This window comes from Bacillus rossius, chromosome 1 (assembly GCF_032445375.1).
Source record: "Bacillus rossius redtenbacheri isolate Brsri chromosome 1, Brsri_v3, whole genome shotgun sequence".
Lineage (NCBI taxonomy): Eukaryota > Metazoa > Arthropoda > Insecta > Phasmatodea > Bacillidae > Bacillus > Bacillus rossius.
The window spans coordinates 179,936,357-179,963,872 of record NC_086330.1 but is presented as its reverse complement, the minus strand read 5'-3'; the positions used below and the strand labels follow the sequence as shown (position 1 = coordinate 179,963,872).

General features: G+C 35.7%; 1 protein-coding gene across 1 annotated transcript in view; it reads left to right on the top strand.

Annotated features, from left to right (window-relative positions):
- Positions 1–27,516, top strand: part of LOC134527146 (semaphorin-2A) — a 666,670-nt gene that overhangs the window by 371,821 nt on the left and 267,333 nt on the right. The window contains exon 3 of the mRNA XM_063359535.1: positions 23,738–23,800. Coding sequence (XP_063215605.1) covers positions 23,738–23,800 — 63 coding nt within the window. The remainder of the gene's footprint in view (positions 1–23,737; positions 23,801–27,516) is intronic.

Sequence of the window (27,516 nt, the reverse complement as noted above, 5' to 3'; positions counted from 1 at the left end):
CTGTCAGACCTGCTTACTTGATTTGTACATCTGTCAAAAAAGATTGTAGAAATTTTTGTTGTAGCCGAAAAACTTCTTTTTAACTTTAGTGACAACTTCTGAAGCTGCTACAACTAACTTTTGCAGCACCCATTTATCCGCTTTCGTAACGGCTGCAAATACACTGTATATGGCTACAAAACAACTTTTGTAGTAGCTGCAAAAGGACTAGTCATGGCTAAAAAATAACTTTTGTAGTGCCTGCAAACCACTTTTGCAATGGCTGCAAAACCAATTTTGTAATGGCTGCAAACCACTTTCGTAGTAACTGCAAAATAACATTTGTATTGACTGCAACACATTTTTGTAGTCACTGCAAACCCACTTTGTAGTCACTACAAAATTAGATAGGCTAACACTGCTACATTGGTTATTTGTTCTGGCAAAATACATTTTCTACCTACCAATAACGTCACTTTGTCGTACCACTAAACACTTAATGACACAAAAAATTTGTTGGCACCACTAAAACTTTTGTGATATCTTTATTCACAAAAATATTTAGTTGTTGTCAACAAAATTTTTTTGATTACCACAAAACTGTTATTTCAGTGCCTTACCATTTTTCGGATTCGAACCCAAATGCAATCAATCGGGGGTAAGTTAGTTTTTATTAGAAATAAATAATATATCAATGTCAGTTAAGCTGGAGGTAAGAAACTGAGCAGGAATAAAGTACGTTATATTATTTCTCATATCACATGTTTTACCTTTACCTGTTTTATATACAACCGCAAAAGTGTGAAATGGTGGTCTGTTTGGTTTTATTATAAAAGTAGTATCTCTGAAGATAATCAAGCTGGTTGTAAGTTATGTAGTATGATTTATAAACACGTAAAATCTATAAAATATTTTTACTACTTCCTTGAATTCTACTTTTTAAGGGGTGGAAGATTTTAAATATAGTTTTAAATTTAATAAATAATATTTTCTGGTCAAATAAATCTTAAATTAATAGATTGCCAATGACCTCCTCTTAAATTGTAAAAGGTATGGATATTTGACATAATAAATCTTATCTTCAGAAACTAAGGCTTTATTAAGCACAAAACATGACTTACATTGTTACATGAATTAATACATAGATTTGAATAAGAGGTAATATTGAAGGTTAAACAATGTTCATGCAAAGAGGTTGCTAAGAGGTTGCTAAGAGGTTAAAACCAATATCACCACATTCGCCCCCTCTTCATTTAAGGACATAGTCCTTGAGATATTCAGAAGGTCTAGTGGTGCGGGAAGATCTCCGGAGTGGAGGTTGAGGTCTGGGAGGAGATCTGGGTGGAGTCCGAATTGGGTTCACTTGAGGTAGGTCTTGATCATTCATGTTCTTCGCAGGTGAATCTTCTGGAGTGAGGTTCAGCTGGGTGTCTTCAGATGCTTCAGTGTGTTGATTAGGATCATCAGCGAGGTTTGGAAAATTCACGTCTTCTAAGTTAGATTCATTGTTGACAATATCCCCTGCAGGAGCGAGATGCCTGAGGTTGACTGTTGTCTCCTTACCATCTGGAAGTTGAACCAGAGCATAGTCAGGGTTCGCCTCAAGCAGAGTTACTTCTTGCACCAGGGGGTCATATTTACTCTGACGGACGTGATTCTTCATTAGAATTTTCCCTGGTGTAGTAAGCCACGAAGGAAGAGTAACTCCAGAACTGGCCCTTCTCTTATGGTAGAACATACGTTCGTGGGGTGTAGCGTTAGTAGCAGTACAGAGCAGTGTGCGGATGGAGTGCAACGCTTCAGGTAACACCTTCTCCCACTGCGTTATCACGAGTCCCTTCGTTTTCAGCGCCAGCGATACAGTTCTCCATATTATCCCATTGTAACGTTCTACTTGGCCATTTCCACACGGATTGTATGGTGTAGTACGACTAGTAGCAACTCCATTGGAATGTAGGAATGATTGAAGTTCTCTGGATATAAAGGATGTGCCTCTGTCTGTGTGAATGTATGAAGGATATCCGAAGAGTGTAAAGATCTGATTTAGTGCTTGAATGACGGTTGTGGAGGATAGGTCGTTGCAAGGGATGGCAAAAGGGAACCTGGAGTACTCGTCGACTACCGTTAACAGATATTTCCGAGGAGTGTTGGATGGTAATGGTCCCTTAAAATCAACGCTGAGCCGTTCGAAGGGTGCGGTGGCCTTGATGAGGGTGCTCCGCTTGTTGTGAAAGCGAGGTTTGATTTCGGAGCATGTTCTTCAGGAAGACGTGACTCGGCGTATCTCGTCGATGGAGTAGGGAAGGTTCTGATTCTTCACCCAGTGAGCCATCCGGGTGATCCCTGGGTGACACAAAGCCTTGTGGTAGTGGACAAGTCTGTCGAAGGTATGGAGCGAGCCGCAAGTCCTAGAGAGAGCGTCAGCCGCCACGTTCTCCTTCCCCGGTCTGTAGATGATGTCATAGTTGTAAGGAGCAAGTTCTAACTGCCATCTTGTAAATTTTTCGTTCTTGATTTTCCCAGGATGCCGAATGTTAAACATGTAAGAAATAGACTTCTGGTCGGTTATAAGTTGAAACTTTCTTCCTATCAAGTAATGCCTCCACTTCCGAAGGGCTTCAATGATCGCATAAGCTTCCTTCTCGACAGCTGAATGGTGTTGTTCGCTCTTAGTGAGGGTTCTCAAGAAGAAGGCTACTGGTCTCTTGTTTTGAGTCAGAGTGGCGGCGATGGCGACGTCAGAGGCATCTGTTTCGACGCAGAATGGGATGTCTTCCTCTACGTTAACGACGAAGGATTTAACTATGCAGTTCCGTAAATTGTTGAAGTCTTGGATTAGTTCAGGGGCCATAGGAAATACTTTACAGTTCACTAATCTACGTATTTTATCTGAAAATTTTGGAATCCATTTAGAATAATAAGCGAACATCCCTAGTGCTCGTTGCAAGGATGCTTTGTTTCTAGGGATAGGGAAATCAATCAGTGGCTTAAGTCTGTCGGGATCTGGTTTGAGTAAATTGTTTTCGATGAGATAACCGAGGAGCTTAAGAGACTTCAAATTGAAATGGGATTTTTCTTGATTAATGGTTAAATTATATTTCTTGCAGATGTCTAAAAATTTTCGTAGATTGGAGTCGTGTTCAGATTGGTCTTTTCCGCTCACCGTCACATCGTCCAAGTAGATGCCAACTCCTTGTAGTCTTTCTTTGGTCTTGATCTCGTCCATCTTCCTCTGGAACGCAGACACTCCATTGGTGACGCCCATTGGTATACGTTTGAATTGCCAGAGTTTTCCTGCTGCCTCGAAGGCGCTGTACGGCCTGTCTTCAACCCTTATTGGTATTTGATAATATGCGCTCTTGAGATCTATTGTGCTGTGGATATTATATTTAGCTACATCGGAAACTATTTTCTTTATGGAAGGGATTGGGTAAGCGTCTAACATCGTGTATCGGTTTATAGTCTGAGAATAGTCGACGACCATACGTTTTCGATGTGTTCCACTCACGACTAGTACCTGCGCCCTCCAGGGTGAGTTGCTTTCTTCAATGACACCGTCAGAGAGAAGTTTTTCTATGTGGGATTGAATGTATTTTTCGTCTTCGTTTGAGTGTCGTCTGGACTTGATCGCGATAGGTCTACAATTTGGTGTTAAGTGTTCGAAGAGGGTGGCCGGACCGACTTTGGCACATGCTAAGCTACTGATTTGCAGTTCAGGTTTATTACCACCAAAAACTATCGACAGAGTGGAATGCTGCTTAAAGATATCGTGCCCTAATATAACATCTGCGCAACAGTTGTTTAGAACGTTAAGCTTTGTTTTTCTGTATATATTGTTCGAGATTTGTAAATCTACGGAACAATAAGCTTTTATAGGCATGGCCAAAGAGGACGATGCCATAGCTACTTCAGATGACGTAGGATATTGTCTTAATTTATGTTTGGAGACAAAACCATCATTTATGTAACTCTCCGAACTCCCAGTGTCTATTAGCCCTTCAGCTGGAAAACCATTTACTTTCAGTTTGACAATGGTTTTGGAAAGGCTAGTTGGAGAAGCAGCTGATGTTTTGGAAGATGTTGGTTTGGTCTTACGATTACGATTAGATTGGTTAGTAGGGAAAACCAGAGACTTAGCAGGAAGGCAAGCAATAGTTGAGAAGTCATCTGTGTCTTGAGGAGAGTCAGGTAAGGCGGCAGTACGATCTTTGGGCTTAATTGACCTACAGACTTTTGCATAATGGCCTTTCTTACCACAGAGTTTGCATGTAGCTTCTCGCGCTGGACAGGAAGAACGAGGATGACGAGGGAACCCACAGAAGAAACATTTCTGACTACTGCTGGCTGCGGTTACAGGAGAATTTGGTTGCTGAACCGGCTCAGTTGAGGCTAAAGGTGTCTGGCTAGGAATATAGGATTCAGAAATTATATGAGCTGATTCTAATGATCGTGCTTTTGCAAATGCTTCATCCAGGCTAAGAGTTGCGTTTTCTAATAAACGTTGTCGGATACTGTTCGATGAGAGACCTTTTATAAATGCATATCTAATGTATTCATCCCTATAAGCTGCTGCTTTAACATCTTTGAACTCGCAGTCAGAGCTAAGGAGACGCAAAGATTGTAAGAATTGATTTACACTTTCATCAGGTTGCTGGTGTCGGCTCATTAGTTTATGCCTTGAAAATATTTCATTCTTAGGTTTAATAAAGAGTGAATCTAGCTTTTCGATTGCAGACGCATAAGAAGTACATTCGCTAATAAGTTCGTATATACTGTGACTCACGTGATTGTAGAGTAGTAACAGCTTATCAGCTTCAGAAGCCTTGATTGAAGCTGTGAAGACTTCGAATGTTTTCTTCCAGTGATTCCATTGTGAGGAGCTTTTCCCAGTTGTGTGATCTGCTTCAAATCTCTCGGGCTTGAAATACTTGTCCATTGTTTGTATTAAATGTTTCTTGATAAAATGTGCTTAATAAATTGACATAATAAACCTTATCTTCAGAAACTAAGGCTTTATTAAGCACAAAACATGACTTACATTGTTACATGAATTAATACATAGATTTGAATAAGAGGTAATATTGAAGGTTAAACAATGTTCATGTAAAGAGGTTTCTAAGAGGTTGCTAAGAGGTTAAAACCAATATCACCACAATATTATTTAAAGAATAAATTTTAAAGCAATGTAATCCACTAAATCAGTTTTGGCAAGATAAATAAGAAATGATAGCGGTGAAAACTTTAGGAATTATGTTTATGAAATACTAATTATAACTAAGAATCAACTAACATGTTAGATCAGAAATTTGATAACTGTACTCTAAATTAAAAATAAACATACAGTTGCTTCAAAAATCTTTTAATAATGTTTCTGTGATAAGGTGAAATTATTTCACTATTCATAAGCATAGCTTTAATCAAAATATATAAAAATTGTAAATAATGGCATGATATTATATAAAATAAAATAGCTGAATATTTCTTATTTTTAAATTGGCTACCGTATCACATGGAAAGAAGGTGAAATTTCATCAAGGATTCATAACATCAGATACTTATCTGTACTTAATATTTAAAAAAGGCTTACATATAACCACTTCATTCTTAAACTGTTTTTATGAATAAATTAAATATTTTAGCATTCTGAAAGTTCAATTTGTTTGATTAACATTTATATCTAATATATGGCGCAATATCAGCAACATCCCGAAACTGTGCGAGCAGAGCCGCGGTTTATTCACTAGTAGCCTTATAAAAGATTGTCTTTCTTTACAATGTAATGGCTCACTTAACATCGAGAGTTTGGTAGAAACTATGCTACCCTCGACAAACTGAAAGGAACAAAAAATTGTTGCTTAAACAGTACCTGCCAGATCTACAGAAAATTAATTATTGTATACCGTGTATCAACTTATCTTAAATTATGTTAATCTGTGTCGGTAATGGAGAAGTAAATATGTGCTGAAATTTTTACAGAAGAATTTCCTGTGAAAACTTTCCCCCTCACATCTCTACCCAGAAACTATACGTTCCACCAGTGGGAAATTCTTTACCGGGTCGGAAATTGAGCCGGCACTCTGAATCTGTAATCACTAAGCCAACATTCCTAATCATACTAATCATACTATAGTTTATGGTGCAGTGATTATTAGTTGTATGTGATACCCCTTGTCCCTTTTCTGTGTATTCCGTCGCTGCTTCATGTCAATGATTCTTCTTTCATCCATGTCTAATGCATCTAATGAACTGGATTTCTACGAGATGTTAAGCTCGAATCAATTAATTGCACAAAACGTTAAACTGTCCAAACGATTAACTTATTTAATTTAAGTGTATTTATTTTATTTAAATTATGTTTGTCAAAATATTATAATGTTAAAATATGTTAGGAATATATCTGGGATAATTCATTTATAATATGTGAGACTGACAGTCGGTTTCTTCTAGCATGAAACGGATATTGCTACTGCATCTGTTACATTACTATTCTCAACTTTCATTAATACAAATATAGCCAAAATTGTGTTTTATAGCCCAGAGCAAAAACGTTTTAAATATTTTAGACGTATTGGTAATATCCTGAATTTTATAAGGTTGATAAGATTTTTTTATATTAAAAGCAAGTAAATACCTATGTTAACGTACTATAAATACACTATTATTCCTCGTAGAATAGAGCAATTTGTTTTCGTGGTAGCCCATTAAAAAACAAGGTATTAAAAATTGTTAAAATACACCTTATAGAGAAATTTGTTTGGCTGAATAGTTTTTGCCGTCGGTTTTTAAAGGAAAATTAAAGTGCTCACATATCATCGCAGAAAAGCAATATCTGCGAAACCAGCAGCTCCTGGAGTTTCGAAACCGCGGAAGAAATATTCATTCCATTCGTTTGCCGCCAATATCGAGTCAGAAAAGCGATATAAAAATGTCGACGGTTCGGATTGTGTTATTAACCTGAGCGTGGAGTTATTCTTTTTTTTTTAATAAAGAATTTAAGACCACCCAAGCTTACCACTGTCAGTCTATCCGCGTCACAGGCATTTGTATCGGTTATTGGTATTTCCTCTCAACGTATTCAAGACTCTGGTTTTCCATATGCCAGACTACACTACATTATTAACCTATTTTTAATTAGATTTATTTTGTAGCAAAGAAATAATGATTTTCTTTTAATGATTTCCTTCTCATTAATATAAATTACACTATTTATTATGTTATTTCGATATATTTGAACCATTATTGACGTTATTATTTCATCGTCTCTAAATCTACATTTAAGAAGGAACTGGTTTGATCTTATCTTTATATCGGCTTCCGTAGGCTTTTAAGACTAAATTTATAATTATATCTAATAACATTAAAACATCGCTACGTTTAAGGTATAATAATTATAAGCCGTTAAGTTAAATGTGCCGGAATTGTGTATCTAATAATGACAATCAAAACTGTGTTCTAAAACAACTTCTTCACATAATTAGCGCGCAGATCACTCAATACGCCCTGGGAGAATCTGAGCCAGTAATAAACTGAGAGAAAATAATGTGCAATTCGGTCCGAGGCTGAAAGGTCTCCCGTCGGGTACAAACAAATAACTTCAATGATATTGTCTTCGCACCACGGAAACGCGGCTACACGCGGCAGGTGTCGAAGTCTAGAGAACTTACACGGTCCCAGTTCCCAATATTTAACTTTATTTCAGTTTGTTTTGTAAGTTTCTTATCACCAAATTAATCGGTTCACCATTACTACTGAGATGCTATTTTGTTCATTGCTGTTTTTCAGGCCAGTCCACTGCCTGGCCCGCCCCGCCTCGCCGTGGGTGTCCGGCGAAGCTCGCCCATGCCAAAAAAAAATTGAGCGAGTCTTTCAGTGCTCGCCACAGATGTGAAACATCTCACCTCGGTCACGGGCAAATTCATGTGTTCGCGTGTTGCAAATACACTCATAACACCAAACTCGAAAAAAATGAGATTAAATATACAATCCTTTAAAATAATTGCAAGCATGAAAAATATACGAAAATTGTGTTTTCATCAACACTCCTTGACGCGAAGCACACGTAGTTTCCGCACCGGCCGCTAGAATTCGCTACGTCGACTATTGGTTTATTTGCTTAGCAGACGGGAATTTTTAACTATATAATGAAACGGCTCTGATAAAACTTAAAAAGACTTGAAAAAAAAAAAATCCCCGGATTTGGACCTTATTTTACACCAGGAATACTACACGTCTTGTTAAAATTAATTAAATAGTTAATACTATGAAGTTTCCCTTCGGCTTTTTGAACTTTGGTGCACGCCAATCTCCACAGATTGCAGCTCCGTTTCATGCGACTTCCATTCCATTCACGAAATTACTCCTATCATTTGCCGTATAACGAGAGCTAAGATGTTACACATCAAATATGTATATATATCAGATAGACTGTTGTTGCGGCTCATGGACCGAGGAACACACAATAGTCTTCCTCCAGCCCGACGCCGAGCTGGGTAATATCGTTCTCCTAGGGCTCCCCCCTTCTCCTGAGTACCGGCCAATCACAGCCTTCCGCTAACTTTCTCTCCCCCTTGGTGACAGCAGAGTGTCCACGGTGCCGAGATTGCTGTTTATTTTAAACGTCACTTATATATTATATTATATTCTTTACACGGAGAGATGGAAATTAAACATTAGATCATTTCGCCCAGGAATTTTAGTGTTTTACCTAAAAAAAAAAAATAATAATAATGTCGTTTTGAAATTTGGCACAGACGTTCCTTTGGGTGTTAAAAATATATCCTAAAAAGTCCCCATCTCTCAGAAGCCGGCTTCATACTTTTTTAAGGCAATAAGGGCGTAAATGCCGAAATATGCATATCACGACTGTTGCGCGAAAAATATTCATTCTAATATATCAAAATTTGTCAAAATTTTAAAGTTAAGGGACCTTAGTCCTTAATAATTCGTTTTTATTACTTTATACACCGCAAAAATTATCTTATAACCTAATTTATACTCAACTAATGGAAGTAAAATGTATCACTGCTCTATACAATCACAGTTACATAAATCCACCACTGATAGGCAAAAATATACCTTTATAAAGGTTTTCCGTTATTTTATTAGCTTTACATTGGTGGGTCAAACATGTGTATGCGATAATAATTGACTGACATATTAAGGATTACAAGGAACTACTGCACAACAAAGGGTTTTTGAGCAATTTAGGTTAATATTGACTATATCATTTTACCAGAAATAAAAATAATGTAGGTTTTAAATTTGACACAGACGTTCCTTTGGGTGTTAAATATTGATCCTAAAATGTTCCCATCTCTCAGATGCCGGCTTCATACTTTTTTAAGGCAATAAGGGCGGAAATGCCGAAATATGCATATCACGACTGTTGCGCGAAAAATATTCATTCGCTGTATCGTAACTTGTATAAGATGTGAAGTAAAGGGCACTTAGTTGTTTAACATCCATTATTGTTCCATAATACATACCAAAAAAATGAAACCTGATCAAAAATCAATTAATGGAAGTACATAATAAAAAAATTAACCAGTCCATTAAAGGTCCTCTTCATCAGAACCATCATTGATAACAACATTAGTGCATGTTGCCCCACGACATTTGGCACACATAATACCACACTGCAGTCCAGCCCGCACACACTCGCATTTGTAGCTGCATTCACTTTTACAGCTGTTCTGGAGCTGGAGGAAGGGATGTTGTTATAGGAACAAGTGTGCCACTCACACTTTTCCATCCCCACTCAACAGGATCTAATAAATGGCCCAGCCACTCTTGCACCTGTAGGTAAACCAGAAGAGAATGATGTTCACATGCGGCACTGGTTGGTGGAAGAGAGGCTAGCTGGAAAGAAGCACTAACAGGAATCTTTGCTATCTTGCAGGTATACATATATACTCTCATTTCATCCAGAGTGGAATAGTTATCATGTGCCTCATACATTACAATTGCAAACTTTTCTCAACCTGCAAAAACGATCTTCTCCGCATGTGAACATGTAAAAACATGACTGTTCTCCGAATGGAAACATCGTTCTTGATGATGTTCCATGCTTGCTTCTTTCCCTTACCGAAGAAAACACTGGTTGTATCTGATCAGGTCATAGCATGACAAAACAAAATATGGTTTTTCGTTTCACCAATGTCCTGCTGAATAGCTGATATACTATAAATATTTCCTGTTGTCTTGCTTGAGGGTGGATGGACAATTTCAATGAGTGCATCGTCTTCTGACCTCGCAGTCAACATCGCAATCCTTAATATGTCATTTAATTATTATCGCATACACATGCTTGACCCACCAATGTAAAACTAATAAAATAACGGAAAACGTTGATAAAGGTATATTTTTGCCTATCAGTGGTGGATTTGATGTAACTGGTGATTGTAGAGAGCAGTGATACATTTTACTTCCATTAGTTGAGTATAAATTAGGTTATAAGATATTTTTTGCGGTGTATAAAGTAATAAAAACGAATGATTAAGGACTAAGGGCCCTTAACTTTAAAATTTTGACCATATTTTGATATATTAGAATGAATATTTTTCGCGCAACAGTCGTGATATGCATATTTCATCACTTACGCCCTTATTGCCTTAAAAAATTATGAAGCCAGCATCTGAGAGATGGGGACTTTTTAGGATCAATATTTAATACCCAAAGGAACGTCTGTGCCAAATTTAAAACCTACATTATTTTTATTTCTGGTAAAATGCTATAGTCAATATTAACATAAATTGCTCAAAAACCCTTTGTTGTGCAGTAGTTCCTTGTAATCCTTAATATGTCAGTCAATTATTATCGCATACACATGTTTGACCCACCAATGTAAAGCGAATAAAATAACGGAAAACCTTTATAAAGGTATATTTTTGCCTATCAGTGGTGGATTTGATGTAACTGTGATTGTATAGAGCAGTGATACATTTTACTTCCATTAGTTGAGTATAAATTAGGTTATAAGATAATTTTTGTGGTGTATAAAGTAATAAAAACGAATGATTAAGGACTAAGGGCCCTTAACTTTAAAATTTTGACCAAATTCTGATATATTAGAATGAATATTTTTCGCGCAACAGTCGTGATATGCATATTTCGGCATTTACGCCCTCATTGCCTTTAAAAAAGTATGAAGCCGGCATCTGAGAGATGGGGACTTTTTAGGATATATTTTTAACACCCAAAGGAATGTCTGTGCCAAATTTCAAACTACATATTTTTTTTTTTTTTTTTTTAGGTTTGCTCGATTTTCCCCCTAAAATGCCTGGGCTAATTATAATATTATAGATAACTATCCGTGTTCCCGATAGGAAAGAAATTTGTCCTCATTTTTCATGACCTACCAAAATCAATGATAAAACTGACTTCTATTTATAAATAGAAGTTTAGAAACCGATTTCAATATTTTTAACTTAAAAAAAACAAAGTTCCATATAAACTTTTTCCCCTATATAACCCCTTTAGTTGATTAATTTTCAAAAGTCCTTTCTTAGTGGTCATTTACGTTATATAAGGAACTCCTACGCAAAATTACATGCTTCTAGACCCATCGGTTTAAGCTGTGCATTGTCTGTAAGAAAGTCAGTGTTAGTTATATTATGTAGATATTAAGTATTAACCTTTATAGTACATAAGATTTTTACACCTTACAGCCAATGGACATACAGTGAGAAACAAATTGTCTTTATAGACTGCTAATATGAGAACACACACCTTATGGGTTGTCGATACCCTTAAACTGTTCCTGCAACACATGAAACTGATTTAAACTATGTTTTGGGATGTTATTTATACCGATCATTCTGTTGCTGGTACTGGAGCTTGGCAACCTTTGCCTTTTTCGCCATGCCTATAGAGGCTTGGTTATGCAAATAACAGTTGAGTCTAGTCCAGGAAGAAAAAGCATCTGCAGAATAATCGTGGCTCTATCAGTCATTAACAGAAACTTGAGAAAGCATATACAGAATATCCCAGAAGTCAATGTTGAGCTGAGAACATTTAAAGGGAAAATTAATTACGGTTCTGAATTAAAAAAAAAAAACAATATTCAAAAAGTGTCTTATTTTCGAGTTATAGGCCTTTTTTTAATTTAAAGTCCCCACCCTACCCAAAATTATATGATACTAAATTGTTTGCAAAGTAATCATAAATAGCCATACTATTACAAAACAATTCAAAATAAAATCAAACATGATATTCTCTTGGAGGGAAAAAAATTATTTTCATGACTTATGTGGCAAAAATTTATATCGGGTAACTTTGACTATTTACACTGTAAATAAATATTTTGCTAACTTACCAAAATTTACCATTTTTTAAATAATTGACTATGTACATGTATATTTCAATTCCAATTATTCAGTTCATCTGCCCTCCAAAAGTTTTTTTTTGTGTTCTAACACTACGATATTCAAATATATAAAAATTATCCCTAAATGTCGCGCCCGGGGCACAAGTCAACTTCCCCCCCCCCCCCCCAACCACCTGTGGTAACGTCCCTGTATTGCCGCATAAATTTTCCAAATAACTTTTTTTCCCTAAATAAATATAAAACATATTTGATTTGTATTGTTATCAATGGTAGATATTTATGATTGCGATTGGCCATCCACTTGTCTCGGCTTGACAGTGTGTTCTGGGAGAGTTGAAGTGCATGCAGCTGGTGGTGGCAGACCTAACCGAGAGGTACGGGCTCACGAGAGCCGCAGCAGTCCCACAGGGTGCGTGCACCCCCCGCGAAGCTGGGGCTTTCAGTCTTATCTGCGCCTCGTTGGCAACGCTAATTAACACTTTGTCAATGTTTAACCGCGATGTAGATGGTCTAAATTGGTGGAAGGATATCGCGAAGACAGAAAGTGGTAAGGTGGTGAAGGGAGGGTCTGATACTTGTTTGCCCAGGAATGTTGGTGCATTCCTGACTGAGCACTGTTTGCTTGCCGCTCGAAACAAAGCACGAGGGATTGGGTAAAATTCGGACCAGATTTATTGTGGCATTGCAGTGAGAGTCCTTCGTCCTTTAGCTGATGGGATATTCTGCAATTAAATAAACGGTATCTTCTGCTATTTTTCTGCACGTATAACACTTTGGCACTATTGTTTTTTTGGCAAACTTTTTTTTTCTTTCGGGATACGGCATTTATTGGAAAAATTTCGTGAATGCAACTGAAGTCAATAAACGGAGATGTTCAAGAACCACGATGTTGCCATCTCAGGCGTATGGCGCGAACCAAAGTCCATAAAGACAAAGGTAAGCTTTAAAGTATTAACTGTTAAGTAAATTTTAACAAGCCGAGCAGTATTTTAATAAAATTCCTTGTTGAAATTAGGTCCAAAGCCGGGGTGATTTTTTTCCAAGTCTATTTTTTTTCGGAGCAGTTTCATTATATAGTTTTAAATTTTGCTCTTCAAATCGAATGATTCGATGTTCAACGTAGCGTATTCTCGCGGCGGGTGTGGAACCTACGTGTGACTCACGTCCAGGAATGTAGTTGAAAAACAATTGGCGTATATTTATCACGTTCTGCGTTATTTTAAAGAATTCTCCGTTAAATATCGAATCCAGGTCTCGTATTGTAAGTGTATTTCAACATGATAACATAGGAATTTACTTGTCGCTTGTCATGACGTTAAATGTTCCGAAATCACTGGTGTGTTCTGAAATACACGCTCAAATTTGTCGTGTGTAAAATTTTACATTTATAACACGGTAATAATAAAAGGGCTGGTTTATTTTTTTCTATTGTCTTATTTCCTTTATTTTTATTCATATTTTTGAGACAAAAAATAAGGGACTTGTGGCACTATTTAAATGAAAATTAAAGCTTGCGTTAATTGGAAATATGTGTGTCAAAAAATATTTTTGCAAATATTTTAAAAAAACTTTTGACGCGACCAACTATTTGCTATGGCAAATATACATGTTTTATAATGTGCAACTTTCAGCTGTATGTCAAAAGAACGTAGTCTCGAAACTAAAAGTCTTAAACGTCATAAAAACTTTAACTTAAGTCAAATTCCTAATCCAGCTTCATTTGAAAAAATTATTAATTTTAACTGTCCATCTACTTTAACATTCAATATTACTATGATATCAAATTATGCAAGTTTACTGGAACTAACTTCTTTTCAAACATTTATTTCATACTGTTCGAAGTTTAAAATTAAATGGGCGTGTTTGTAAGTCTTGCATGTGGTTTTAGAGCGTTTTCAAGTGAATCTAGGAAGTCTAGTTCCAATAATAGCTGGTTTTCTTTTGTTTGGTTGAATGAGTGATCTCACACAAATCATAGCGTCAAGATATTCCCGTGGTCCTCGTATTTTTACTTATTCCAAAGCGTTTTGAGCCCAAAAACAATCACTTGTCTACTTGTGCGTGATTGAGAAAAATAACAAAATTTACAATGGATATCGTCTGTCATTTGTAAGAAGGGGCCATCTTACATTTTTGTTGAAAATGAGTTAACTGCAGAAATACATGTTTTCTTTCATCCTTCATGGTCTGTAAGAAGGGGATAACTGTATCTCTAATAGTTTTTAAGATATGACAGGGGCTAACCATAAATAATTAAAATACAGTGATGCATTACAGTGTGCTCATTTTGTTTTTCTGCTCTCCTGAAAAGTTTATGTTTTGTAGTTAGCCCCTTCTTACAAATGACAGACGATATACATATTATCAAATAGTTGGCGTTTAAATTTTTCCTGAATTTTTTTAACAGTATGTTTTATAATTAAGAGTTGAAGTACCGTATTAGAATCTAAATAGCTTTTTTTCTCAACCGAAATATTTAAGTAAGCCTGTAGTTATTAGCTAGTTATTTAAAACTACAATCTAGCGTGACTGTTTCCACTAATGTGTTTTCACGAGGACTGAAGTCAATGGTATTGTAATATTCAATGTACGCTAAATAAACAGCACACATGGATTCAGGCATCAGTGCCATGTGATTTACTAAGTAAAGTTGTTCCATGGGAGCCTGAATGGTGGGGAAAAAAATTCGCAATTTCTTTAATAAGTACCAATCCCTCAGAAATCTGCGTTGAAAAGAAATTACCATTTTATAAGACAAAAAATGTATATTCAAATTTGCTTTGAATAATTTATTATAAAATTAGTAACCAAGATGTTTGTTTTGTCATCAAAGCGAAAACTCTAATGGATATATTGTTACAGTCACTTCTTTGTGAATTATGGGAATCATGCTTTGGTCTTTATTGCCTTTTCTTCATAATTCAGAATACTAAATTTCCATACCTATTAATCATGGTTTTTGTGCGTACTCTTACGTAAATAAACTGTTGTAAAAGCGACAGCTTTAAAAAAAACCGCACGCTATTGAAAACACACCAGTGTCCATTACAATGCACTTTCTATGGCCCCCTGAAGTTAATGGATCCATTAGATGACTGTTCTGGGACTACCGGCATTTACAGTCGCGCTCTGAAGTGTGTACAAATTGTGCTCATAAATCATTCTTTTCTTTGCCCGCCCACCCTCCCCTCAATATGAAACCTTCATTACCACGGTACGAGTGCAGTATTGCCAACACTGGTGGAACATACAAGAATGTATTGGTTAACTTGTCATTCACAAAATATAGATGCATTAAACGCGAGACAAAGTCGTAACTAGTCAACTGCCATATTTCCACAGGTATTTTCTTGAATATTTTACTTGCGTGTCCAGACGTTGTTAGGACTTAGGGGTTCCCAAAATGTTAAGACACGTTGCTCCCTTAGTGTACAGATTATTTCTGGCGCCACACCCAATACGAACCAGTATGAGGTTCCTCCCAAAACTCGTTAAAACAAATTTTATAGCACAGACACACAAACTATGTTTAATTGAATCTTTATTTTTTATTTAATCTAAACTTTAACCTTTATGACTAAAGCTAACTTATAAGTAAATAACAAGAGGTGTAAGTAAATATCTAATTGTGCTGATACGGCAGTGTAAGCTGCAATGCTAACTTGCAATGCTAATTAGTTATTCACACAGGTCAGTCAAATCGAGCGAGTGACTGTGTCGCGGCGCACACTTTGGGAATCCCTGGGTTAAGTATGTTATCAAGAAAGCTGTTTAACAGGCTGTCCATCATCACCGAAAACAGGAGAAAAAAGTAGAAATTTACAGGAATTTTTAATTTATAAAAATAAAACAGAATTGTTACGTAAATATATGTTACTTCAAGGAATTAAATGAAATGGGTAGACAAAGGCAAAAACTGAGGGCTAATACTAAATCGATCCATTACCTTTAACATTTTTGTGTGTTTTACTTATTGTTATTAAAGAAAAATTTTAATATTAAATTAAAATGTTTAATATTTTCGCCCGTGCGGCTGAATTCCATCTGTGTCAGTGCTTCAGAGTGAGATGTAAGAAACATAACTGTGGCTTAATGCAAGAACAACCAATGACAATTTTTCATGATGTTAGGAATCTAGCATTTTAAATTTAATTAAGAATTTCAGTAGCAATGATACCGAAAGAACTCTATTCTGGAATTTCATATTTGACACTAATAATTGTGCTTATGAATGCTACTAATTCTGCTATCTAATCTTTCTATAATACCTAAACCCTTCAACATTTTACTGATATTGGTTGTTTTTGCATTGATAATTTTATAATGACGTTTTAACATCGGCTGTTTTTAGACAATTATTAAACACAAAATTTCTAAAGTGTAGCATTTTTTAGGTATTACAAAATTATTCAGGTACTAGGGTCATTAAATTTATGTATAATAGACTGTTTACTACTCTTAATCCAATATACTGATAGAGAGAGACACAATAAAGCAGAAACTTATTTTATTTTCACTGTTACAATCTTTCAAGACAATCTCCATCTGGTAAGAACAGTCATATGTTTATCATTATATAGTAAGGAAAAAACAAAATAACTATTCATAGCAAAAATTACATGAAATTTACTTCACACTGTGTCACATTATTCATCATCATTTTCATTTGGAAAGTACTGTACACTGTCTTCAGTGCGGCCTGATATCAAATTCTGATAAAATGGCCTACTTTGTGGATGTATAAAGGGCATTAACGACTGTAGGCCTTTGAGTATTTTTGCTGACAATCGTATAGGTGTCGCGTGAATTGGTTGCAATTCATGATTTACAAGATGTCTAACTCTTCTTGTTAGACGTAAGGTCTTTTATTCCTCTTGTGGATTGAAGGAACATTTATAGAATATGTCCCTAGGCGAATCCCTCCTGTATTGAAGCCATTTTATATTCAACCAAATAACTGACTCCCCCAAAATGTTTTGTAATCTATGAACATAACAACCATGAAGAAAATCACTGAAATTTAAAAAAAAAAAAAAACATTCTGCTCAAGTTCCACTACTTTAATCTGTGGTTTCCTTGGAACTAGTTTGATCAAATTAGCCCAATCTCTAGGTGTACTTTTTTTCTTTCCCTTTCTTTCTTTCTTCCTTCAATTTCTGCATGAATAGAATCTGCCTTCATGTTGATGTGACCAGATTCAAGGAACTTGTGATTAATAATCGCCAACTTGCTATTACAATGTTTTTTTTTTCCTTATGGAAAATATCGATCAGCATGATCGAGAGATTAATGTTCCTGTTCTGACCACTGCAGGAGTCATTAGCCGCTCTAAGCTGCACCTTGACAATTAGGATGTTATGGCCACCATCTTGGATTATGACGTCACCGTTGCAATTTCCGTTATACCCGCCATCTTGAAAAACCGTAATTTTTAAGCTATAAATCGGGAAGAAATCTTAAAACTCATAAAAAAAATATTTAAATTAAATAAAAAAATATTTAAAAACATTGTTGCACATTTCGTTACAGTCGCCATCTTGAAAATGTGTATGACATAATCGTGGCGCGTTTCTTTACAGACACCATCTTGGATTCTAGATCGTTGCACTTTTCGTTATGCCTGCCATCTTGAAATTCGGTAATTATTATGCTAGAAACTTGGGGAAAAAAATTAAAATCATTAAATATTTAACTAATCATATTTTAAGGAAATATTATTTAAGCACGAACTTATGTCCTTTTTTTGAACACGGTGAGGTCAAAAATAAAAAAAATTATGATAGATCCTTCCTCCACGGAAGCCGCTGGCAGACTGACCTCCCACCACTAATGCCATGGTATATATCGACAGCTAGTATGACGCCATGTCCGCCATCTTGAATATCGGTGATTATTATCCGATTTTAATAAAAAAAATTCTAAAATTTAAAAAAATTAATTAAAAAAATTTAATAAAATATTTTTTTAAAACATTGTTGCACATTTCGTTATGGTCACCATCTTGGATTCTATAAATGTTGGAAATTTCGTTACGCCCGCCATCTTGGACGTGTATGACATAATTGAGCATTTCACTACGGACACCATCTTGGAGTCTAGATTGTTGCATTTCTCGTTATGCTCCGCCATCTTGAAAATCCGTATTTTTTATGCTAGAGAATCGTCAAAAAATTTAAAATTAAAAAAAATTTAAAAAAACAAAATTAGTTGAATATTATTTGAAACATGCACTTACATCCTCGGTTGGAACCCGGCGAGGACAAAAAAAAATGACAGCAGATCCTACCTCTACGGCAGCCACAGGCATATTGACCTCTCACCACTAATGCCAGGGTATATATACATTGTCAGCTAGTATGTGGCCACGTTCGCCATCTTGTTTTCGTCTGCTGGAATCCACTATCTTGTTTTCGTATGAAATAATGTACTACCATAATGTTAGTTTAATTTTTTACCTGCTAGAGTGCAATAATAATTTATTAATACTGTGGCGTCGCTATCTTGAAATTTGGTCGCCATCTTGGAAATTCGTAATTATTTAGCTATAATTTCGGGAAGAATTCAAAAATTCATTAAATAAATTTGCAATTAATTTACTGATTGAATCGATACTTGCTTCAATCTTTGACTGATGAAAATATTTTAATTTTATGTAAAAAAATACTTATTTAATAAATCATGTTCAAAATCCTAAAAGCGGCTTAGGTTCCTAGTCTACCAGCCTTCAGTAAGTCGTTATTTAAGCCATCTTGGAAATTCATAATTATTGACCTAGAAATACGGGGAAAATTTCAATTCATCAAAACATTCACTTATTAAAATAAAGATACGCGCAATAGATTTCTGTCCTTGGTTTGATTCTCGGCCAGTGATAAGGATAACTAAAGCTTAAAATAAATTTTATATTTTCTGTTTGCCATTAACTTTCGTAAAGTTTATTTATCATTCACTCTAAGAGAATAAACTCTAGACATAATACCTGTCCTTCAGATTTAATACGGTTTCACTATGCCTAATATGGAAGTCTCATTTTCGATACTTAGAATACATTCCGACCAGTTCATGTAAAATGCTATACATATAGGTCAAGTGTCTTCGGACCACGAAACCAGGTCATGATAAATGTCAGTTGTATAGACCAAACATTTCCAAACCATGAGACCAATCATGTCTTGAGTACAGACTTAACGATCAACAATCAAAAAAGGAAGCACAATTGGAAGTATAATCAAAAATAAGGAAGCACAATCGGAAGTACAATCAACTAAAAGGAAGCACAATCGGAAGCACAATCAACGAAAAGGAAGCACAATTGGAAGCACATTAAACGAAAAGGAAGCACAATTGGATGCTCAAACAACGAAAGGAAGCACAATCGGAAACTCAATCAACGTAAAGTAAGCACAATCAGAAGCTCAATCAACGAAAGGAAGCACAATCGGAAGCACAGTCAACTAAAAGGAAGCACAATTGGAATCACAATCAACGAAAAGGAGCACAATTGGGAGCACAATCAACGAAAAGGAGCACAATCAACGCATAGGAAACACATTTGGAAGAACAATGAAAGAAAAGGTAGCTGTATTACGAGAACTAAGTCTTAGGTAGAAATCAGAATACAAAAATAAAACATTAATTTTTGAATTTAAATTATTTATTTTATTTCTCAAAATTATACATGTCAAGTTAAACAAGTGAATATTTTATTTAGCCAGCCTCCCTCAGTTCCTTAAGTATGAAGGCTACTTCGTCGATGTGCGAGTAGTTTCCTCTACGAACCGATGCCACCAACAGTCTCAGGAGACCAACTAATATGTGAGGATCTTCCCATGACATATAATCAATTTCTTCTGCTATCGTCATCTTCCGGAATGTATGATATTAAAATGTTTAAGATCTCTTTCGTTCCAGTGTTCATCGTAAGCCTGATCAGAATTATTTATTTTAATGCGTTGTTTACATCGTTTCATTTCAGGGCTTCGTCACAACTTTCGATTTTGCTAGTTTTAGGTGCTTAATCACAGTCCTTGCTGTTGTCACCAGCCTCGGAGTCACTGTCGCCATCATCATAGAAGTCTTCATCTTCGCCCAGATTACTGTAATAATTCCAAATAGTTTATGTCGAAGCTTCTTCATCGTCTTGAAGCTTCCTTTTTAAGAGTCCGCTTATTTTACAAAGTACAGATGTTCTTCTTGAATTCGGCTTGAATGAATTTTGACATTTCATGTTAAAGATTCTTCCATTGTCATCATTATTCCATAAATTTTCAGTGCCCTTCAATTTAAGTTCTTTGTCGAGATCGGAAGAGCCATAAACATAATCTCGTTGAAGACAAGGAAAATTTTTGATGAAATGCAGAACACTCTTCTTTAGATTAGTAGATCCATCGTTGTCCTCTAGCTTGTAATCAGGCTTAGCATTACACATTTTATCATGTTTTTTTAAGCTGTCTCTTCGCGTTAACGACTTGCTACAACGAACACTTCTTAACATTTTGCGTAATGAAGTTTTTTACACAGTCATTCTTCTCATGTTGTCTACCATTCTTATCTCAAGAAAAATTCCTTGCTGCAAAACTTACACCTGTACCCTTTCGATACAACGGCAGACACCGAACAAGGATCCATATTAGTTACTGAGACTAATAGCAGATGTTTACTAAGAGTTTTAAATTGGAACCATTACATAAATAGAATATTTTTAATATTTCATCAGGGAGAGTTAATTGATCTCATGCAAAAGAACTTGCTGTAAGTAGTCCCGATTCTTGCCAATAGATGTCGTCACGTGTTGCATGCAAGTAAATATTATTTCTTTCTTTTATGTGAGATGCGGGATACTCACTAAAGATCGCATAAAAAGGAAGTCTTCGCTAGACACCAAGGAGAAGGAAGTTCGTCTTGCATGTTTTTTTGTTTGAATTACACCTGATAATAATATTTTTAGTGATAATTTTGTAGCTGAAATTCATAATTTAAATGTAACACACAATAAAATTGCATGACTCATTAAGTAAAAAAAATTAATGTAGAGATCTATTTCTCAGAAATAACCAGAAGCACGTGGAGAAACCACAGGAATGACCAGTAGCACTTGGAGAAATCACAGGAATGACCAAAAGCACTTGGAGAAACCACGGGAATAATAAGAAGCACGAGGAGAAAACCAAAATATTGTGAGAAATAAACAGGAGCACTCGGAGAAAGCACAGAAATAATCAGGAGCACATGGAGAAAACAATCAAAATATTGCCAAAATAATCTGGAACACGTGCAGAAAACCATCAAAATATTGTGAGAAATAATCAGGAGCGCATGAAGAAAACCATAAAAATATTGTCAGGAATAACCAGGAGCACGCGGATAAAACTAACGAACATTTTCCTTAATATCATAAAATTACATAAAAATGAAGAAATAAAAAGGAAATAAAAAATTATAAACAAATAAAACGAATGAAAAATTACAAAATCAGCTTCGGCCAGCTTCTAAACTTCTGCGTTGTTGAGCAATGATAGAGTTCTAGAACAAACTAGAATTTTTTTTGTATTTTTCATTCATATTTGTTTTTAATTTGTTTTATTATTTAATTTTTATTTAAAATTTATTTCTTCATTTTTACGGATTTTCAAGATGGTGGGCGTAATGGAAATTGTAACGGTGACGTCTTAATCCAAGATGGTGGCCATAACATCCTAATTGCAGAGGTGCGGCTTAGAGCGACTATTCGCTAAGGAATTTTTAACAGTTTTTAGCATAATTCGAAGCTGTTAGCATTTTTAAGGACTAAAACTGGAAATTTTTTGGAAATTTGAGTCTTTTTGAGTCCATAATGGCCGCTGTGACGTCACAATCCAAGATGGCGGTTGGTTCCTCTGGCTCGTCCTGCGGAAGTGTGGCGCCGGACCGGCTATTCTACACTACTAATCCGATTTCTTTTGAATAATTTAGGATGTGTAATATATTTGTATTTACTTAGCATGTTAAATTTTTTATGTAAAAAGTAAAAAAAAAATGAAAACAAAGAATTTGATAAAATAAAAGTCTTTCAACACATGTAATTTAAACAAAAAAAATTGTATTATAAGTAAATAAATAACGACCACAAAAACCCAGCGAAGCGGGTACTTGCAGGTAGTAGGTATGATATATCCTGAAAATCCCTGATAGGCACTTCGATTTTATTTAATAACTGATAGAGTAAATAGATTACGCGTCTTCAAGCTTTTCTCGCTCGCTTGCCTGCGACTGGCCGGCGTGACAAGTACCTACTCCTCGCACACGATTGGCGTGACTTATACCCATGTTTACTGGCGCCTACAGCTTAGTTTGATATTCTGGATGGACGATAATTAATATAAATATAAAAACTAATACAAATATTAAATAAATAAAAATTCTCATGTTTTGTAAACAATTCTCTATGTTTCTGAGGTTATTGTTCTATTTATAAAAAAGTAAGATCCGGTCATAGCTCCAACACAACCCGTTACGGTTGGTAATATTAGTCGATAGTTCATTTTTGCGTGCACTTAAAGAGCTTAACGCTTTGAGGAACATTACTTTTTATGAAGTTAGGTTTTAATATCCCTCTCATTTTGTCCAATCAAAAATCTTCTCTTTGATTTCACGCTGTTTGCTGTGTTTGTATGCGGTCTCTAAAAAGAGTGTTGGGGGAGGGGTGTGGGAGAGGTGATACATTGAAATGAAACACTGGCATATATTTTGTATCTCTGGAGGTTTGAAGCGCTGAAGATACAAGTAAGTAGGAACTAAAAAAAATTAACATTAAATAATTGGAGTTTCTGAACTGTGTATTAAAAAACAATCTGAGCGTCTTCGACTGTGAATACAAAAGCAAAAGTTAAAGAATTAAGCTTTAATTAAAAATACGGCACTTTAGGAATTACCGTTTAAAAAAATACTCATTTCATGTTTCTGAAAATGTGCAATATATACGACACTATGTCGACAGTAAAAATAAACCTTACATGTTTCTCATTTATTTCATGAAGTTTAAATATATGTATCGGCTGCATGGATTCCAGTCATTAGGTATACGTCAATTTTCTTACTTGTGGCAAGCGGCAGAATTGTGCACATTTTTATGCGGGCTTGAGTGCAGTAACGTATGTTTTATCTAAGCTGCGGCTGTATAGTTTCATTCATTCTGCATTCGACCCCAAGTTTAAATATGCAGAACCAACTAGTCCAAAGAACTTTGCAATCGAAAGTGTTCCCTTTTTTTTTCAATGCTCTGTGATTGTGAAGTGAAATTTATTCCTACTGTTTTTTTTTTTTTTTTAGATTTGGGTGTTGAAATATGTGTCGGTATTCACGTAATTCGTTAGTACTTACCAGAGTAACCAGAGTAGTTCTCGATAGTGCTAACGTACACAGCTTGTAACGGAATGAATTTCTCTTTGATTTCAGCGGGATTCGCTGAGCCTGGAGCCCAGCAACGTCGCCAGTTGCGTCTCCAAAGGAAAGTCTGAGGTGAGTGAAGCAAACCATTTACCCTCATTTCAGTGATCATTGCATTCAGTCTTTGCTTAACACAGCCCCAAGGGGGAAAAATGAAATTATATTGAAATCGACCTCTCATTGTATAGACATTTCAATGTGGTAGTCATGGTGAGTGCTGTGAGTGGTGAGTGTTGTGAGTGTTGAGTGCTGCGAGTGTTTTAATGTAAGAATTTTTCTGCGAGTCAGTGGTGGATACAATTATTTTTTCGGAGCTTTGATGGTAATGGGTAGATTTTGGGGGCGGGGGGAAATTTAGAAAATAAAATAAAAAATTTTACACGTGTATTAAAAACACTTATATTTCTGTTGACACTAGCTAACTGACATATGGGCATACATATGTAGCTTTAGACGACACTCGACGTGGCTTTACACACAGTTTAAATTGCAGGTTTAACAGCTCACCTTGCATCGTTTAAAATAACGTGCTGCCTTCACTGATTTCCACAATTTGTTAAGTATGCTATGTCAATTATGAAATACAGTGAATCCACAGAGATTAGGGAATATATTTCATTAATAAAATCTACACATGTTTAGAAATATAGGTACGTTTAAATGCCAGCCGACTTATATTCTGTCGTAATTTTTTTTAATGTTTTAGGTGGATAAGAATACAATGTCAGTTAATTGATAATTATTTTAAATATAAATTCTAAACTTCATTTAAAGGACAAATGGTTTGTTAAACATTCAACTGAAACACACTGAACTCCGCCTTTACATATTTTAGCGTTTAACGTTGCCTAATTCCTTGCATTAAACCATTATATTGATTGTTTTTGCGTGTAATGGTGCTACGTAATATCTTGTCCTTCCCTTTATTTTCTCCTTACAGAGTACCGTGTCGCAGTGGTAAAACGCTAGCCTCGTTATCCTAAGAACCAGTGTTCGAATCACAACCAAACGATACCCGATTTCGGATTTACAATGTTTACAGAAATAAGAGTATCGAGTTCTAATATGGCTGAAAAGTTGCGTATTGGTATTCTGATCAACGAAAATATAATAATAAATATTCATTCGTTTGATCTTCAGTTAGCGCAAAGAGCCTAAAGTTTGGAAAAATAGACCTAAACCACTCATTTGAAATTTGCACTTAAAATATACAGGTGAATATATATTTTTTTATTTAATTTGCCCGATGACAGAAAAATGATACACAAACACATTGAGTTTCATATTGATTTCCCACAATAGAACTAAAATGTTTGAACTTTCGTGAAAAATCGGAATTTTACCGTCTTAAAAACTTATACTCTGTGGTATTTAAAATTATAAAAGGCCAAATTTTTTAACCATTCTTAAATTTCAATGATTTTGTTCACTTCTATTTGATGAGAATTCATCATTTTGCCGCTCTCTGTCCATTTCAGAATTTTGCTCTATGAAATGACCCAGAACTCACCACGAGGAGGTGGCTGCAGCTGGAGTTCTACCCATGCCATATTTAACCAACCATCCATACTATTGAGGCGTGATAAATTAATGTTTTTAGTGAAGGGCGGTGTCTTAAATTCATATTTTTGATCCAATTTTGGCATTATGGTTCTGGAAAACAAAGTTGCTCGAATGTAGCATTTGTGGCACTTCATCGAACCTTGAAAGATTCGTGGAATAATCAGGACTTATTTGGAGGAGGTACAATAATTCTTCTGGCCGGCGATTTTCACCAAACGCTGCCAGTCATTCCAAGATAATCTGCTGCTGATGAAATAAACGCTTGCTTGAAGTCGTCAAATTTGTGGAGATACGTGAAAACTCTCAAGTTAATAAAGAATATGCGAGTCGCTTTACAAAATGAAGAATCGGTGGACTTGGCAATGGAAAAATTCCGATTGATGCTTCCACTGGCCTCATTTCTTTTCCATATATTTTTTGTCAATACACAACGTCAAATGAATAATTGATCACGAAAGTGTTTCAGAATATTGGTACAAATGACAAAAATTAACATATTTGGTTGAGCGAACGAGCCATTTTGGCACCGAAAATTAAGGACATAGACGTTTTCAACTTAAAAATTCAAAGTCAAATCGTTATACAATTGCATTCATTTAAGTCGATCGATTCCATTACCGATCCAGTTGAAGTCGTCAATTATCGAATTGAATTTCTGAATTCTTTGGATTTAGCAGGAATGCCCCCGCACAATTTGCAGCTCAAGGTCGGTTCGGTGATATCATGTTATGCAATCTGAACGAACCGAAAATATGTAATGGAACAAGACTCGCTGTTAAGACGCTGATGAAAAACGTAATTGAAGCAACGATTATTGTAGAAAATTTCAAAGGCGAGAATGTTATTTTTCCAAGAATACCACTCATTCCAACCGTTGCCGTTTCAATTTAAGCGTGTTCAGTTTCCGGTTCACCTTGCATTCGCAATGACGATAGTAGTATATAATAGCCGGTCTTACGCCATGCTTCAGGCTGTGGTGCCGTGGTGCCGACCGCCATCTTGAATTGTGACGTCACGGCGTCTATCTTAGATGACTTTGACCTTCAAAATTCGCCAAAATGTGCCAAAAATGTCTAGTTTTTGTTTGGAAATAAATTCCACCAAAAATTTCAAAAAATTTGAAATTTTTTTGTCTATATGGAGGGAAAAATTCCCGTTTCGAGGGAAAATTTACCGTCTTATTCCACAAAAATTCAAAAATTCGGAATCCGAAAAACCTCAAAAACTTTTGCCAGAGCAAGAAAAATAAATTCCATAATAAGTCTTGAAAATCAATATCTATAGCGTCCTTAAGCCTCCAAGGTCACGACCATGAAAATTAGAATGTCATTGTGGCCATTTTGGATCTGCCATCTTGAAAATCTGTAATTTTTTGCTAGAAAATCGGGAAAAATTAAAAATTTATAAAAAGTTTTTTTAATCCAATTTTCATAAAATATTATTTGAAACACGCAATGACGTCCTCAGTTCGAACCCGGTGAGGGCAAAAATAAAAAAAAAGCCGACAGATCCTTCCTCCACGGAAGCCACTGACCGACTGACCTCCCGCGACTAATGACAAGCTATCTATCGACAGCTAGTATGACGTCACGTCCGACATCTTGTTTTAGTCTGCTGGAGGCCACCATCATGTTTTCGTCTGCTAGTGTGCGCTACCACCACGTTCATTAGACCTTAGATCTTTACCTTGACTGTTGACATTGACCTTGACCTTGAACCCTTGACCATGGCCATAGTGACCATGTTGGATCCACCATCTCGTGTTCAGTACTCGTTACCAGGATCGATAGTTAACACATGCTAGAGAGCGCTGTCGCCATCTTGTTTTCAGTAATCAGTACAAGGAGCGCTAATGTCACGTAGAACACATTTCTGCTAGAGTTCGTTACCATCATGTTAGTTTAATTCTTAACCACTAGAGTGCAGTAATAATTTATTATTACTGTGTCACTCTCCATCTTGACATTTGGGTGCCATTTTGAAAATCCGTAATTTATATGATAGAAATTGGGAAAAACATTCAAAATTCATCAAAAAATCACATATTAAAATAATTATTGATGCGATGGATTGCCATTTTTGATTTAATTCTCGTCCAGTGATAAGGATAACTATAGCTTAAAATACATTTTAAATTCTGTTTCCCGTTACCTTTCGTAAAGTTTATTAATCATTCACTTTACGAAAATCGTCATTAGACAAGATACCTGTCTGAAATAATTAAA